Source organism: Microplitis demolitor, chromosome 1 (assembly GCF_026212275.2).
Source record: "Microplitis demolitor isolate Queensland-Clemson2020A chromosome 1, iyMicDemo2.1a, whole genome shotgun sequence".
In the NCBI taxonomy this organism is placed as follows: Eukaryota; Metazoa; Arthropoda; class Insecta; order Hymenoptera; family Braconidae; genus Microplitis; species Microplitis demolitor.
The window spans coordinates 208,920-224,303 of record NC_068545.1 but is presented as its reverse complement, the minus strand read 5'-3'; the positions used below and the strand labels follow the sequence as shown (position 1 = coordinate 224,303).

Below are 15,384 nucleotides of genomic sequence, written 5' to 3'. Positions count from 1 at the left end.
ATATTATTTCTCCGCCAAGGTTTGTTCAAACACTTATGATGATTATTTTTATTCTCAATTTGTTTAGTGCATCTATAATTATATTATGAGTTTATAATGCATTATTATTCATTATATATATTTTTTATTTATTATTTACATTGTTGTTAACAATATTATTATTTTATAAATAACATTATGATAGATGTGGATAAATTTAACAAATAAATGTTTACATAATACTCTATTGAACATGATGAAAATTTGAACGATAAATTTTTTTTTGGTTAATTGACATATGTAAAAATATTTATTATTAATTTATATACTTAATTAGCACGGGTATAATAATAATAATTATTATTATTATGCAATCTGTTCTTAAGTTGTATCAACTCGAAAAAATTAAATGACAGTAAATAAGTACGACTACAATCAATGACATACCAAATTTTTTATAACAATAATAATTAATATTATCATAAATATTTGTATTGCTTTTTATTCCAATGTTTGGAATTGCTGCTGCTGCTGCTGCTGCTGCTGCTGTATTCCGTTGATCATGATAAACGGCAGCTTGTTTTTCACCTGTAATTTATTATAAATGCCATAATAATTATTATTCTGTTGATTCTACTTTTTAATAAAATTTGAACTAACCATTTAAAACGTGAATCTGTACAACGGCTCTGGTAAATTCACCAATAGAACATGAATACTCATCGCTGTCACTTTTTTTAGCTCTTTCAATTTGTATTCCGGCTATTATTTCATCATTTGTACTGAAAATTCATTTTTCTTGTTATCAATTACATAATTTATCTTTAAAAATAATAATAATAATATAAACCCATTGGTGTAGTAAACATCAACGTAATTCGGTAGCGATTTTCCACCTTTGAGCCATATAGGTAGAGGAATATTAGCACTGGATTGCGATGGTCGAACGATACAAGCTAATTCGATTCCACTTCCTGTTTTATAATAACGATCTCGTAACTCATGTCCTCCTTCATCAATTATTTTAATATTTGGCGCTGTAATTAACGTAACTTTAAATAGATATCTTATAATTTTATTTGATAAATAATAACGTGATGAAAAATTTTTCATCGAATAATGTTTATAGAAAAAAGAAAATTTAATAAATTATTTGAATGATACTTTTTTTTTTTGATACAGTCTCACTGTCTTTTTTAAAATCAAAAACTATTTTAGACACAAACTTTTATTTTTTACCTTCTAGACAATTTTTTAAAAAATATATATTTTTTTTTTTATAAGTTTTACTATAAAAACCAAAGCAAAAAATATCTAGTGTAGGTACTTAGTAAGGCTAAGAAAGTTCAGCAAAGACTTTGGATCTGAAAATAAAAAAAGGTTGAAATATCGTCTGTAGGATGTTGTCAACAAAACAAATTGTGTGTCACGTTTAATCGCCCAAAATCTTTCATACAGTTGATATAAAATTGTTGCTATCTTTTATAAGTATAGAAAAGAAAAAAATTAATCAATGGTACTTTTGATTTATCAACTTATTAAACTTTTTCGACTTAAAATAGATAGTATTATCAAACGTTGGGTTAAAAAAATTACCTAGTATAGTAACATTGGTAATTAGTGTTCTTGGTGGATGAGTATTAATCTGGCATGCATACTGTCCATAATCCTCTCTCCTAACAGCAGCTATCGATAGACGAAAATTATTTGGATAACGAAAATGAATACTGTAACGTGGATCTGAAATGTGTACATCTTGTCCAACAGTGAGTAAAAATGGACCATCTTGATCTTGACGTGTCCACATTACCTAAATACATTAACATATATATATCTTTATATGATGTTATTGTTGTTAAGGGAATAATTAATAAATACCGTTTTATCAGCAAGCATTACAACTCGACAATCTAGCATTGCCGTAGCTCCCAGATGTAGTGCTACGTGTACTGGGCCGTTGATCTCTTGACCCTCATCATTTTCAAAATATGGATCCCAGTGGTTTACATGGTGATGTCGCAAACGAGGTACTCGCAGTGGCGGGAGATGAGCATTTATCTGTGCTTCAATAATACCAAATTTTAATTACTATTATTATTATTTTATAAATGTATTATTATATCAAATATAAAATTTAGCAACGTAACTATTAATATCTCATCGCCAAGAGCAATTTAGCGGGTAGAATGATAAACAAGCATTCCACGGTCTATTAATCCCCGAGGCTTTACATCCGAGTCTCGACTACAAATCTATCTACGTCACTTTAGTATCCCACGATCATCTTGCAGACATATTAAAACCTCTAAGCAATTTTACTTCATTTTTTTAACGATAAATATATTTTTATTAACGTTATTATTTGTTAACTTTTTATTTTAATTAATGAGCAATAAATAAAGACTAGTTTGAGTCTAGGATTTGTCTAGGATATCTCTAGACACACACACACACACACACGGACGTCCATCCGGAAGTTAACAAAAAAACAATAGAATATTTAACAAGCAGTTTGTACTAACATTCATGTGTATTTTTTTATTTACTTATATTAATGTACATACTGTCTGATCTCTATGCGGTTAAACTACTTATTCATGCGTCAGACTATGTCACATTTAATCTACTCAACTGTAATTTATACCGTTAAAAAAATTTTATTTTTTTTTCGTTTAAATTAAATAATAAAATACTGTATCTCAAGTTTAAGTTAATTAAGTGGGGGAAGGGGTAAATTTAAAATTTAATTATGCAAATGTTTTTTCGTAGAATACATTATTTAACATGAGAAAATAGAAAAAAATCAATTTTTTAAATTTTATTTGTTGATTTTGTAATATAGAATAATATTATCCGGTAGTAATTGAAAAATTCACAATTACGTTTTATTTGAGAAAAAATGAGAGCATGTTAGTGTAGTGAAACATAAGTGATGACAATTATAAAAACAAATAATAACAGAGAAAATTAACAAGGTTTTTGAAGAAAATGGAAAAATGAAATGAGTGGTTTTATTTGTTATTCTGTACACTAATAGTAAGCAGAATACGTGATGAAAATTTTATCCATACTCGAGATGATAATAACAATCTCTCAAAACTTTATATCATACCAAAAATAATAATAATTTGTTGTTATTTGAAAATAATTTTAATTAATAGATATTTTTTACGTATGTAATGTGTCATTGCATATGTAAAATATACAAGGAAAATTTAAATTAAAGTAAATACTCGTATATTGAATCTCATTTCTCACTGAACTCAACAGATGCTTTGTTCCCTGAACAAATTATCTGTCCGTTGCTTATTTTGTTTCACAAGACTGCGCAAATTAAACAGAGCATAGAACTTAATATTTTCTGCATTACGAGCATCATATATATTTTTTTTTATTTTTATATTTTATTATTTCTTTAGTTACTTATTTAAAAGATTGAGATAAAAATATATAAACAAGTTATAGTTTGTATTTAATTTTTAAAAAATCTTTAATATAAAATTGACAATTTATTATTTAATTTATGTTTAGTTTGACGATTATTTATAAATATATATTTGTCGTAGGTGATACTCTCTGTTAAGGACATATGTGATACTATAAGCTAACGTAAATTTATAGCTGGCTAAACCTCTAGTCACCCGATAAAAAGTCGACTGCCCATGGCGTACTTGATCTCTAAAATTTATAATAAATCGTCTCTCACAGGGATTTACGAAGACGTATAATACGTATATATATAAAACCGAGTGGCTCAACAACCAAGCCAATGGAACCTATCGATTGTAAAAAAATTTAAGGAAGCTAATAAATTTTAAAAACACGACAAAATTTTTAAAATAAATTAAAAGCAAAATAACATTTCTACACGTAAATATCAACACACAAAATAGCTTTTGAATTTTATTAATACGCATGTTATACCTAGATGCATATCGATTGTCTATTGCAATTGGTCTATGGAGTTTTTTTTCTCACCAATTTATGAGTCAATACACATTCATGTTTTTTTTTTTATTTATTTATTAACTTTTTTTTTCATTCGCATACATACGAACTAACGACTTTTAACTTGTATATAGGTATGGAAAATTAAAAAAAAAAAAAGAATAAATAAATAAAAATGAAACATGAAAGTAATTGATCCACGAGTGACGGAAAATCCGCATTGACAGTCTTTAATATGAGCTTTCAATGTTTTTGATACTCGATCGTTATATCTTGCGTTCGTTTACGCTTTTTCCGCTACATTTTTGTTCATGGTTTTTTTTTTTTTTTGTTTTGTTTCATTCTCTTTTGCATTCAAATCAGAATTTTTATCTGGAATAGAACTATAGGTAGACTAAATTCATACTTATATGTTATATTAAATCAAATAAAATAAAAAGTGATTTATTTTTTTATAAATAAAAAAAAAAAAAAATGGAATTATCTTAATCGAGTGATGAACCGATTATTTATTTAATGTGAAAGCTAACGTTATCTTTTAGTATCAAATAACTTGGAATAATATTTAGTTTTACAACAAAGAGACAGGGTAAAAATGATTAAGGTGGCGTTAAGTGAACACCTAGCACTTACTTTCAGTCTAGTGTCAGTGTAAGTGTGAGAGAAGGAGGAAGGAAGAATAGAAAGTTTAGGTTGGTGTATATATTCTTAGCTCAACTATTCTGTACCGCGATATAAAAGATATATGCGATATAAGCACAACCAGAAACTTGCTTTTCCTCATCTTTTCACAAGTTTACCAGCTTTACTAGCTCTACTGGCTCTCTAGCAATTCAAGCTCAAACCTTTTTCACGTGATAAATACACATCTTGGCAAGATCATTTATATAAGCCGCTCTTTACCGGATTACAACTCTTGACGATCGTTTCTATTTTATTTCAATATTTCGCCTTATTTACATTATTTTTTTTAAAGATATTTGTTAATGATGCTGATAAATAACTAAACGATTATTTTTCATACGTTAATGAACTAACAAATTGTCTTTATTAATATTAGAGTTTGGCTCGCAGCTTGGTAGTAGTGATATATTATACCTCTAAGTTAAAATAAGATAAATTATCATCGGTTTAAAATAAGAGTAAGGTATAGGGTTAAACAGTATATCCGATGAACTGGAATGCTAACTTTAAAACTTTCGCTAACAGTGAGAAATCTCGTTGTTAAAAGGGAAAAATAGAATTGAGTCAAGAATTTCGTAACCCAAGAATAGTTGCTACTAACTAATTTCAAAAAATCACTCGATTCATTTTCTCTTCTTCTTTCTAGTTTTTCCTTTCATATATAACATTCACTATTTTTTAAAAAGTTTCATTTCCTAACCAAATTGAAAACTCATTTTTCACGATAAATAAAAGTTTCTTTTTTCATATTTTACAGCTTCTTGATTCAATTTAAAATATTAAACTTTTATTTGGGCTTTTTATATTTGACAGCATATAATAAAAAAAACTATTTTCAAAAGCAGTCATGACAAAACAAATAAAATAAAAAAAGTTTCAATACTTGAATTTATTTCTGTTTCGTTTTAGGTATTAAATTTTAAAATATGCAAATGATTATTTAAATATTTATAACAAATTACTATGTTCGAAGTAAAGTATTTTCAATAAATATTGTATTCATACTCGACTGTCACGTCCATACTTGAGTAAAATTTATATTGACTTAAACTATATTTGAAGGATTTTTATAGATATTTACTTATCGAATTGATTTTTTTTTGTATATTAATTTTTCATAATAACAATAATATACAATAAATTCAAAGATAAATCTATTGATCTATAGATGAACTGTTTATTTGTAAGTGTGTAAATTTGCCATTTCATCGTAATAATTTTCGTTTTACTATAAAAATATGAATAAGGGAAATTTCAACAATTTTATAGTTATTATAGAGTATATAAGCTGAATACATATATCAAGTTACTATATACTAAAAATATTGGTATATATAATAAAGATTTATAGTGGTCATCATTTTGTTGCTTATATACCACCACACCATAAAAGTTTATGAGAATAAAGTATCTTAAGTAGAAATTTTAGTATAACTTTAAATAATAATAATAATAATAACAACAATAATAATTAATCAAGTGAATATAAAAATTTCAGTGACTCATACAAAGAAGTCAACGTAGTTTAATTCATATTTCTTAACGAAAAAAAATAAATAACTAAAATTACAATACATGTGATGCAGACAGAAAAAAAGTATTATATTTATTTAATTTTGTGTTAAATAATTTGTCGTAATGGTGTATACAAATGCGTAGCATTATACATATTTATATGGATAAAGTGGACATTTACCGCATGCTAATAAACATTTTCACAAAATGGATATGACATTTATACACATTATTGTCGGCTGGATGAATCTAATTTACTATTAATTTTTACATACATACTACTAATTATGAGAAAATATGATATAATTATGACCAAATAGATTTTAAATTAACATAGAGCTATTAGCAATATAAATTTTATAAAATATCTTAAAAGAAAGAAGAAATGACAATTTACAGAAAGATAAAAAGATAAAAATATTAGAATAGTAATTTGAGTGAGAATAATATATATTTGAGAATGACACGTTCAATGTGTAGTACGTGCTCTGAAGTCAAGGTTTACGGTTCGATGGGGCGCGACACGATAAACTACTGACTTTAGCGTTATAGCTTTCAACCACTCAAAATTGCCCAAGGGCTTTAAACTTTATCAACTTTATAATATATATACAAATGGATCAAAGTTAGAACAAGTATTGAGATTAATTTGATGAGCTGGATTATTTTAAAATATACATATGCAACACCATTTATATTAATAAATGAATTAAGAAACTGTAAATTATCATTAATGATAAATTATATTTCATGGTTATCAATTACGCAGATGCATTAATAATAATAATTTTGCTTATGACTTGGCATTATTGCTAGCAGTTTGAAATAATACTTTTAGTATTTCTGCAGATTTTTTAAGTGATCGTTAAGCGACAAAAAAACAATCCAACAGTTTCAAACTTTCCGGCTGATTGAGATACTTATCATTGTTATATAAAATCAATATTTTTATAATTGCAGGACGTAATATTTATTTTTCAATGTAGTACTTTTAAAATTTAATTTTTATAATGAAAATTTTATATATATAAAATTTTCATTATAAAAATTCAATGATAATAACAATAAAAGTAATTCAATTTCATTAGATGTTTACAGAGACAGAAATGAAACAGCTCCTGTAAAACTGTCAATTTGTTTTTTATAGACACAAACGAGAATTGTTTAATGAAAATTTTTTGATCACAGCAGAACATTTCATAATAAACAACTATTACAAAATTGCAGTTATCTACTTGTATTTTTATTTGATCTATAATAAATTTTCATTCATTTATTTTAGTCTAACTTACTTTGTACAAGTGAAAAATTATATTTAGTTTTATGAACACCACCAATTCGTTGAAAGGTACGTTGGGTCGAGTTATCGCGATGACGTTGATGATAATTTGCAATTACTATTGTCGTTATTGCAAGTACTGAAAATAATCGTAACTCCCAAACTGAACCCAGTGACATCCTCCTTCAATTTTTGCATCCCCTGTTATTAATTTTTCTTTTGATCTTTTTCCACACAATTACATACTTAAATGTAATCTGTAAATAAATATTTGTTTTATTATTAAAAATAATAATAACATTTGCAAAGAAAAACATGTTGTGATTATTAAAAATATCAATATTAGAGTTTTCGTAATTTTCTTAAGTAATTTTAAATCTCTATCAGATTTTTTAGAAATTAAAATTAATGAGGAAAGAAAATGATATTTATATATATTTAAAAGTAATTTTAAAAATTTCGGTACCAAGTTTTAGTAAATTAATAGTTTTGCTACAGGAAATAGAGTATGCTAATTTCCTGTTGATAAATTAAGTTATAAAAGTTTAAAAGTTTAACTTGTCAGATGTTTTCGTATGTTTATATTTGTTTCAAAACATCAACGATAAAAAGGCTAAAGTAAAAAAAAAAAAACCATTTATTTTTTAGTTTCTCAAAAACTCTTAAATTAAATAAAATCAATGTTCGAAAAAGCCTTTTTAACGTATATAAAAGCCATTTAAATTTAATAATTCAAATTCAAAAGCCAAAACAAAAAATAGTAAAACAAAAACGATTTTTTATTTCAAGATATAGATTATTCTATTGTTAATAACATAATAGCCGTATGTAACGTTAAAAACGATAGCGAATTTTATTCATGGTATGTAATACAATCGAGTTCCCCGAGGTTTTCCGGTATTTATACATGAATGAATTTGTACGCCTATCGACGCTGTTCTACTATATGTACATACTAGTAAATATATATATATATATATTTAACCAAGTAAATTAAATTGTCATATTAAACAAAATAAAATCATACTCAAAGACATTATTACTTGTATATCAAACAATTATGGATTATTATACAATAAATTAATCGTCTGTAATAAAATCGAATATTTCGTCAAATTGCAATAATAATTTACAACAAATAGACTAAATTTCAGGAAAAAAAAAAAAAAAAGTAGTAAAATGCTGCTCAATTGAATTGAAACTTTATCAAGAAAATGTTAAAATTTGGTTTTGAATATCGATAAAATGCAAAATAGTGTACATATAGCGTATAAAATCTACATACAATTGAATAAAATGGAATATTTGGATCATAAAAGAAAAATTGTCGATTTATATGCATCTAAACTTCTAAAGACGTTCTCATGATTCCGCTAAAATAGAAGAAAAATTATTTATATCAGAAAATAATAATAATAATAATTATAAATCGTTTTATGATTTTATATAATATGAATTTATAATAAATAGTTGGAAATGGAATGATAATAAATCCCAAATGAATAAAAAGCTATATGCATATAAACAAATCGACTATTATCGTATTATCGAACTTGAGATATTTCAATAGCTCGCAGATAAAGTATCTACTAACTGTATAGCTACTGCTACTACTCTATAGTCAGTCTCTGGTGTACGTCCTGTAGAGAACCTTAATCGTCAATTTATACAAGCAGTATAACGATGTATAGTTTATATATATATATATATATATATATATGGTTGCATATGGTTATTTCTCATTCCACAATGTACAACTAAACTTCTTACTCCTTTCTACATCAAACCAACTATACTGATCCTTTGGTACTGCTACCTATCTACTATTACAAGTAGCTGAGTACCAGAAATCCGCTTATCGAACCTGATATTACTGTCAAAAGTTTATATATATATATAGGGAGGGAGAGAAATGCAGCTTCTAGTTCTGCCACTAGGACGATATTTCCGTATAGGGATTGAATTTGCTATCAACTTTAGTAAACTACCAAACGACAGTGTTACGATAACTTTTTCTTTATTTTCAACATCTAAACCAAGACATCTTTTACTTTGTATTATTATACTTTATTTAATATTATTTTAGCAAACTCTTTATTTGTAACAAGTATTTTTATTATTTTTTGTTATAAATAAAATTGTATATAAATTTAAAAGTCACTACACAAGATTATATATATATATATATAGATATTTATAAGTGGAGTATGTTATAGATTTTGATATAATAACCATCCAATGCCGGTAAAATAAAATCTTGTTAAAATGTTAAACAAAAACTTTTTACAAGTAAAGTATAAATTATTAGTTATTATTTTTTATAAATACTAATATTACCTGAAATAGTAGTATTCATTTTTAATTTTTTTTAAGCAGTAGATGCTTGGCAGTTATGGTACTAGTTGTTTGTTCTATGTACTTGTAGATTTCTGAATTGCAAATATATAAACTTTATTACTTGGCGACAGAGCCTGCAAGAGTTGTCACTTTACTCATTCTACTAGTGGATTTGTATAATTTACGAATGTTAAGTTATAAAAAGTTGTATTTTAAAAAGTTAATAATAATTGTAAAAAATTTCAAATTTATATTCATTATATAATAGACGTTATATTTTTTTTTATTACAGTCGAAGCACACAGACAAAGAAATTAGTCAAACATATAAGACTTTTGACACACCAGTTTGAAAGTCATAGAAATTAAGACAAGAAAAGTTAATAATAATTTACAATGAGGATCGTTGTTGATTAACATAGGTATTATTAGCTATCAAGTTAATTTTTTTTTCTTTTTACTCAGAGTTTACTTAAAAAAAGTAAACAAAATAATGTGTTTTCTGTTATTCTGTTAACTTAAGTATATAGAACATTTTTGGAAGATGAAAAGCTAATTTGTACTCAGCCAATTACCTAATATATAATTTTCTCCTCAAAATTCTGAAGAAAGAAAATTCACAGAAATATGCTTCTAGAGAGTGTCTAGGCATCTCCTCGGCGGTCCATCGGTTGATTTTTTTCTATTCTGCCTACTGATTATCAGCTCACATTATTTTTGAGGCTTTTCTAATGTGAAATGATGAGAAAATTGGAGGATGAATATCAGAATAAGAAATTATATTAGTAGAAAATTTATAAGACTTATTATTATTCAATGCGTGTGTGTATATTTCTTTTTTTTTCGTATAAAGTATACTTTGTTATCTTGCTTGCTTTTATACTTCTTGAATTGTAAAACTAAACTAGAGATCAAGTAACGTTCTTGTGTTCCTCTTTCTCTTTTTGTCAGTACATACACAGGAAAAGAGAGCAAAGAGATATAGACAAAACCAAAACCGAAATCAAAACTCAACTAAACTAAACTAAACTGAACTAAACTAAACAATCTACGGCAAAGATGATGCTGAAAATAGTCGTACAATGCTGCATGTTCTACTGGTTGCTCAGTTAAACTTTGGTATTCTAACTTAGTGATAAGAAAAGGCTTCTGCAACTTTTATAATTTTATGGTATTTATGTAATTATTATTTCTTTTCAATTTCTATTACTGTGGTACTAAAATTTTAACATTGTTAAATTATGCATGACAATCTTTTACTATGAAAAAATCATTAAAATAAAGAATTATTATAATCCTTACATTATTTTATAATTACTATAAAAATGAACAAAAGTAAAAAATATAAGAGAAAAGAATAAGTAAATTTTATTTTTTTAAGACTTGATTGGAAAATAATGTGAAAGCAGGAAATAAAAATAAAAAATAAAAACGTATGAATTGAATTTTCTCCATATTTTACTCAAGGATATACAATATGTAAGAACACGAGAGATATAAAACTAACGAATGCTCAAGCAACTTTTCTCCAAGCTACTAGTTCTTTGTCACAATGAATAGTATTAAATATTTAGTAGCATTATATATATATATATTTATTTTTTTTCCTTTTTTACGCTATTCTTTATTCTTAAAAGAACACATTGTTAAAAAAGAAAAACTAGTACAGCTAAAGCTACTCTAGTAGATTTTTTTGTATAAATATATATAAAAATGAATTCAATCAGATTTTTTTTTCTGTAAATTATTTAATGTAAAATTAATTTTTTTTAAATTCATTATTTTAAAATTTAAGAATTTAAGAAATTTAAGATTGTTGTAAATGAATCTTGATATCGGTAAATGAGAGATACAGATTTTCACAACAATTAGATGTACAGATCTATAATTTTCATGTACAGCGTTGAGTTTTAATCTATCTGACGGAATATATATATATATATATATATAATTCCTCGGTCGTTATTCACTATCCTATAAGCATACTCTGTCAAGAGAATGCTCGAGCCTTTACAGAAGAGAGCGGAATTTTGTTCATTAGTTGATATTTTAAAACACGAAATTCCATATTAAATATATCCTTTTTTTTTCTTTTTTGTTTTAACTTTTTACCAGTCATATTGAAAATAATCTATTATCATGCTGCCATAAAAATTAATAATCATAATGAAAGCTTGTAATTAATTAATAATTCTTGAGTTTTTATAAAAAAAAAAAAAAAAAAAAAAAAAAAAAAAAAAAAAGCGGAATGAATTAATAAATTGAAATGATAATTAATGATGGTAATATGAAATGTAGTATAACTTTGTTGGGATATGGAATTAGATTGAATAATAAGAGCAACCGCTAATGATACCTGGAAGCATCTGGGAATATGATGTGGATAGATAAATTAAATAGATGTATAGTGATACCGTTTATAGAGTAAGCTAGACTATACTCGACTTGGAGTGGCTAACTTGTGGTCGAATAAACATTTCACCAGTGAATAAGTTTACTTGTATAATTACTGCGGTTGGTACTTGGCTGGTTTAATACACCTTAGAAACTAACTAACCGAGAGTTTGGAAATGAGGAGAGAATATAAGAGCAAGACAACCGTGTGAACGTACATCAACCTTTACATTCTAAAGTCGAGCCAGCCCAAGAGACTACCAACTGAATCAACTCACCATATAATAATAATAATAATAATAATAATTATAACAATAGTATTAGATACTACTACTACTGCATCAAACAAGAATAAGAAGTAGAAGAAGAAAGAAAACAAATGAATTTTTTTTGGAAATTAAAATTTTTTATATCACCACTCGTTATACATACATATCTACACTAATTTAATGAGAATGGGTTAAATTGCTAAGTAAATTTTTGCATGGAATGATCAAGTTTTTCAATCTAAACAAAAAATTAAATAAATTTATTCAACGGATAACTCAATCTATAAAATAATAAATTATATAACTATTGATTTAATTAGAACTGAATACAAAATACCATATTAAATATTTATTTAATACTAATGTATGTATTTAGTGCAATTGAAATTTAATTTGAATCAGTGATACCAATCGGGTTTACCAATTCTAATTCAAACGCGTTCTATTCAAAATTACAATCATTATTGTATCAAATACGATTAATAATTTATATCTAAGTCAACTTTTTCATTACAAATCCACAACACTAAAGAATAAAAAACGCACGTAATTTTATCGCGAGTAATATTTTTTTCGTTGATTTTATTTTCTACAATAATTAAATTGTCGTAGTTTATTTTTGTTATCGAGATTTACTTGTGAAAATAAAATTTTTATGAATCCATTCAACTGTTTCATACAGGCTTTTGATAAGAAAATTTTTATTTTATTTTAACTGCAAATAAATAAATAGTTTTGTTTATTTGTATTTCATTAATGAAACAAACAATAATGTCTATTATAAAATTACTTATTTAAAAAAAAATGTTTTTTTCTCATTAGTAAAAAATAACATTTGAAGAAACAAAAACAATTTTAATGATGCTATTTTAAAAGAGAGCTTTTTGCTTCTTTAATTAATGTAATAAAACTTTTTTTTATTACATATATCATGTAATGATTATAATTATAATTATAATTATAATTGAGTGTTTTTTCGTTTTCTATTCTTTTATTTTTCTATAGAATGATTACCTTATATTTATATATATATATATATTTTATTAAAAACCAGTGAGGCTATTGGACTATACTTATGAGCACTAAATAATACACGATAATACCAATGATACTCTGGGTAAACTTTAGACTTTATATTAATAGAGATATAAATGGTATAATTGAAGCTGATTTGAAACAGACAGCTCTCATGAATGGTATTGTCGATAACATCGTTTCTGGGATCAAAGTCCACTTGACATAATCAATCAACTATCTATACCTGTTTGTAAATTATATAGATTATAGGTCATGTTTACGTAAATTAAACACCGAGATTTGACGATAAACGATAACCAAACACTTTACAACAAGTATATAAGTCGATATATTAGATAAAGTGTGGATGACGTTGACGAGAAGCGACTTTAGATTTTCGGACACCGGTAATCTGTTACAAGACAATGACTCAACATCCTTGACAGTTGATTTATCGGATAAGTATATGTTCGAGACTAAAAAACTACATGCCAAAAGCCTAAAAATTATCAGATATCAGAAACAACAGATGTGTTTAAAAAATCATATTTTTAATAGTTAGCCAAAAAAAAAAAAAATGAATAAATAAATAAACAACTGTAACAATAATATAGTATAATCATCTAGACAAAAAATTTATTTAATCTAAACTGTCTTTGAACATACTGTACATTTTTTTTATGCTGCTAACATTAATCCTGATCGAGAATTTCTAAATAATTTTCTATGTATAAATTTAAATTAATAATTAAAGTTAAAAAAACGTAATATTAACTAAACAAAGAAACTAAAGATTTTTAATAGATAACATGTTTCTATTGAAGTAGGGACAGTAAAGAGAATATCAAGTTTGAGGTATAATCAAAAACTTGACCTGTGTTTCAGACATTTTATTGAGTATGTCAGTTATCTCAATAACTTTACCAATTCACAATTAGAAAATAAATAGTAGCATTATTATTGACATTGAAATATAATAAAATATAACAGTTTTAAAGAATAAGGTAGAGAAAGATAAATATGAATGTCTACAAAAAAAAATAAATAATATCTCTCATGAGAAATATGATTGAATACTTTTTCTTGTACTGAATCTCAAGGGTTCCCATTTTATTATTAATAAAAAAATTTTGTTTATAAAAAAAAAAAAAGTAAACAACTTTTACAATAATTGTTATTAATTGAAATATATTTAATGAAAATTTTGTTGTAAATATAGTAGATGATAAATGTAATATTTTATTAATAACTTGTAATCCAGTTATAAGAACACGATAGAAAATAAAATTAATTAACTAACATGCTATAGACATGAAATTCCAAGGATTATCTTTTCAATTAAATATTTTTTATAAATCTTATAGTGAACAATCAAAATAAAATTAAACTTACCAGTAAAATAATTCTAGAGTTAACACTGTAAATTTAAGAAAATAAATAATTTAGACAATAATAATGATGTGATAGAAAACAAAAAATTGTCTATAAATTTAAGATAACAAGTAGACGGAATATAAAAAGTTGTGAATGGTATAACGTTTGAATGTTAACTGAGTAGTTGAAAAGGAAAAAGTTGGGGAATTCTCCCTACTACCACCCACGTGCTCGAAGCTAGAAGGAACTCATTGGGATGGCGCATTGGACGTAAGCTCTTATATACCATGCGTACCAGTTTCGATAATTTTGACATTTAACATGCGACAAACAGAATAATCACATTTAAATATCTTTAATATACCTTTTATACTCAAGGTAATAAAAAAAACCAAGCATAAATTCCTCTCGACTTTTTATGACACTCGTCAGATTAATAATCCACGCTAATGATGTACTAAAAAATTTTCTTATTTAAATTACTTTATTTTAACTTTGTCAATCGTTTATTCAGTAGTAAACTTTATTTAAACAAAAAAATTTTTAAAACTTTTAATTATTTTATTTTATTTTTTTTTTTTTTTTTTTT

General features: G+C 25.2%; 1 protein-coding gene across 1 annotated transcript; it reads right to left on the bottom strand.

Annotated features, from left to right (window-relative positions):
• Positions 1 to 63: 63 nt before the first annotated feature.
• On the bottom strand, positions 64 to 14,970 carry LOC103577881 (zwei Ig domain protein zig-8). Its single transcript, XM_014439917.2, has 8 exons — positions 14,814 to 14,970; positions 7,419 to 7,662; positions 1,858 to 2,042; positions 1,576 to 1,789; positions 830 to 1,016; positions 640 to 761; positions 407 to 567; positions 64 to 72 (listed from the first exon to the last, which is right to left on the bottom strand). The coding sequence occupies exons 2-8, from the start codon at positions 7,582 to 7,584 to the stop codon at positions 64 to 66; spliced, it is 1,044 nt and encodes a 347-aa protein (XP_014295403.2). The 5' UTR covers positions 7,585 to 7,662; positions 14,814 to 14,970.
• Between the last annotated feature and the right edge of the window lie 414 nt (positions 14,971 to 15,384).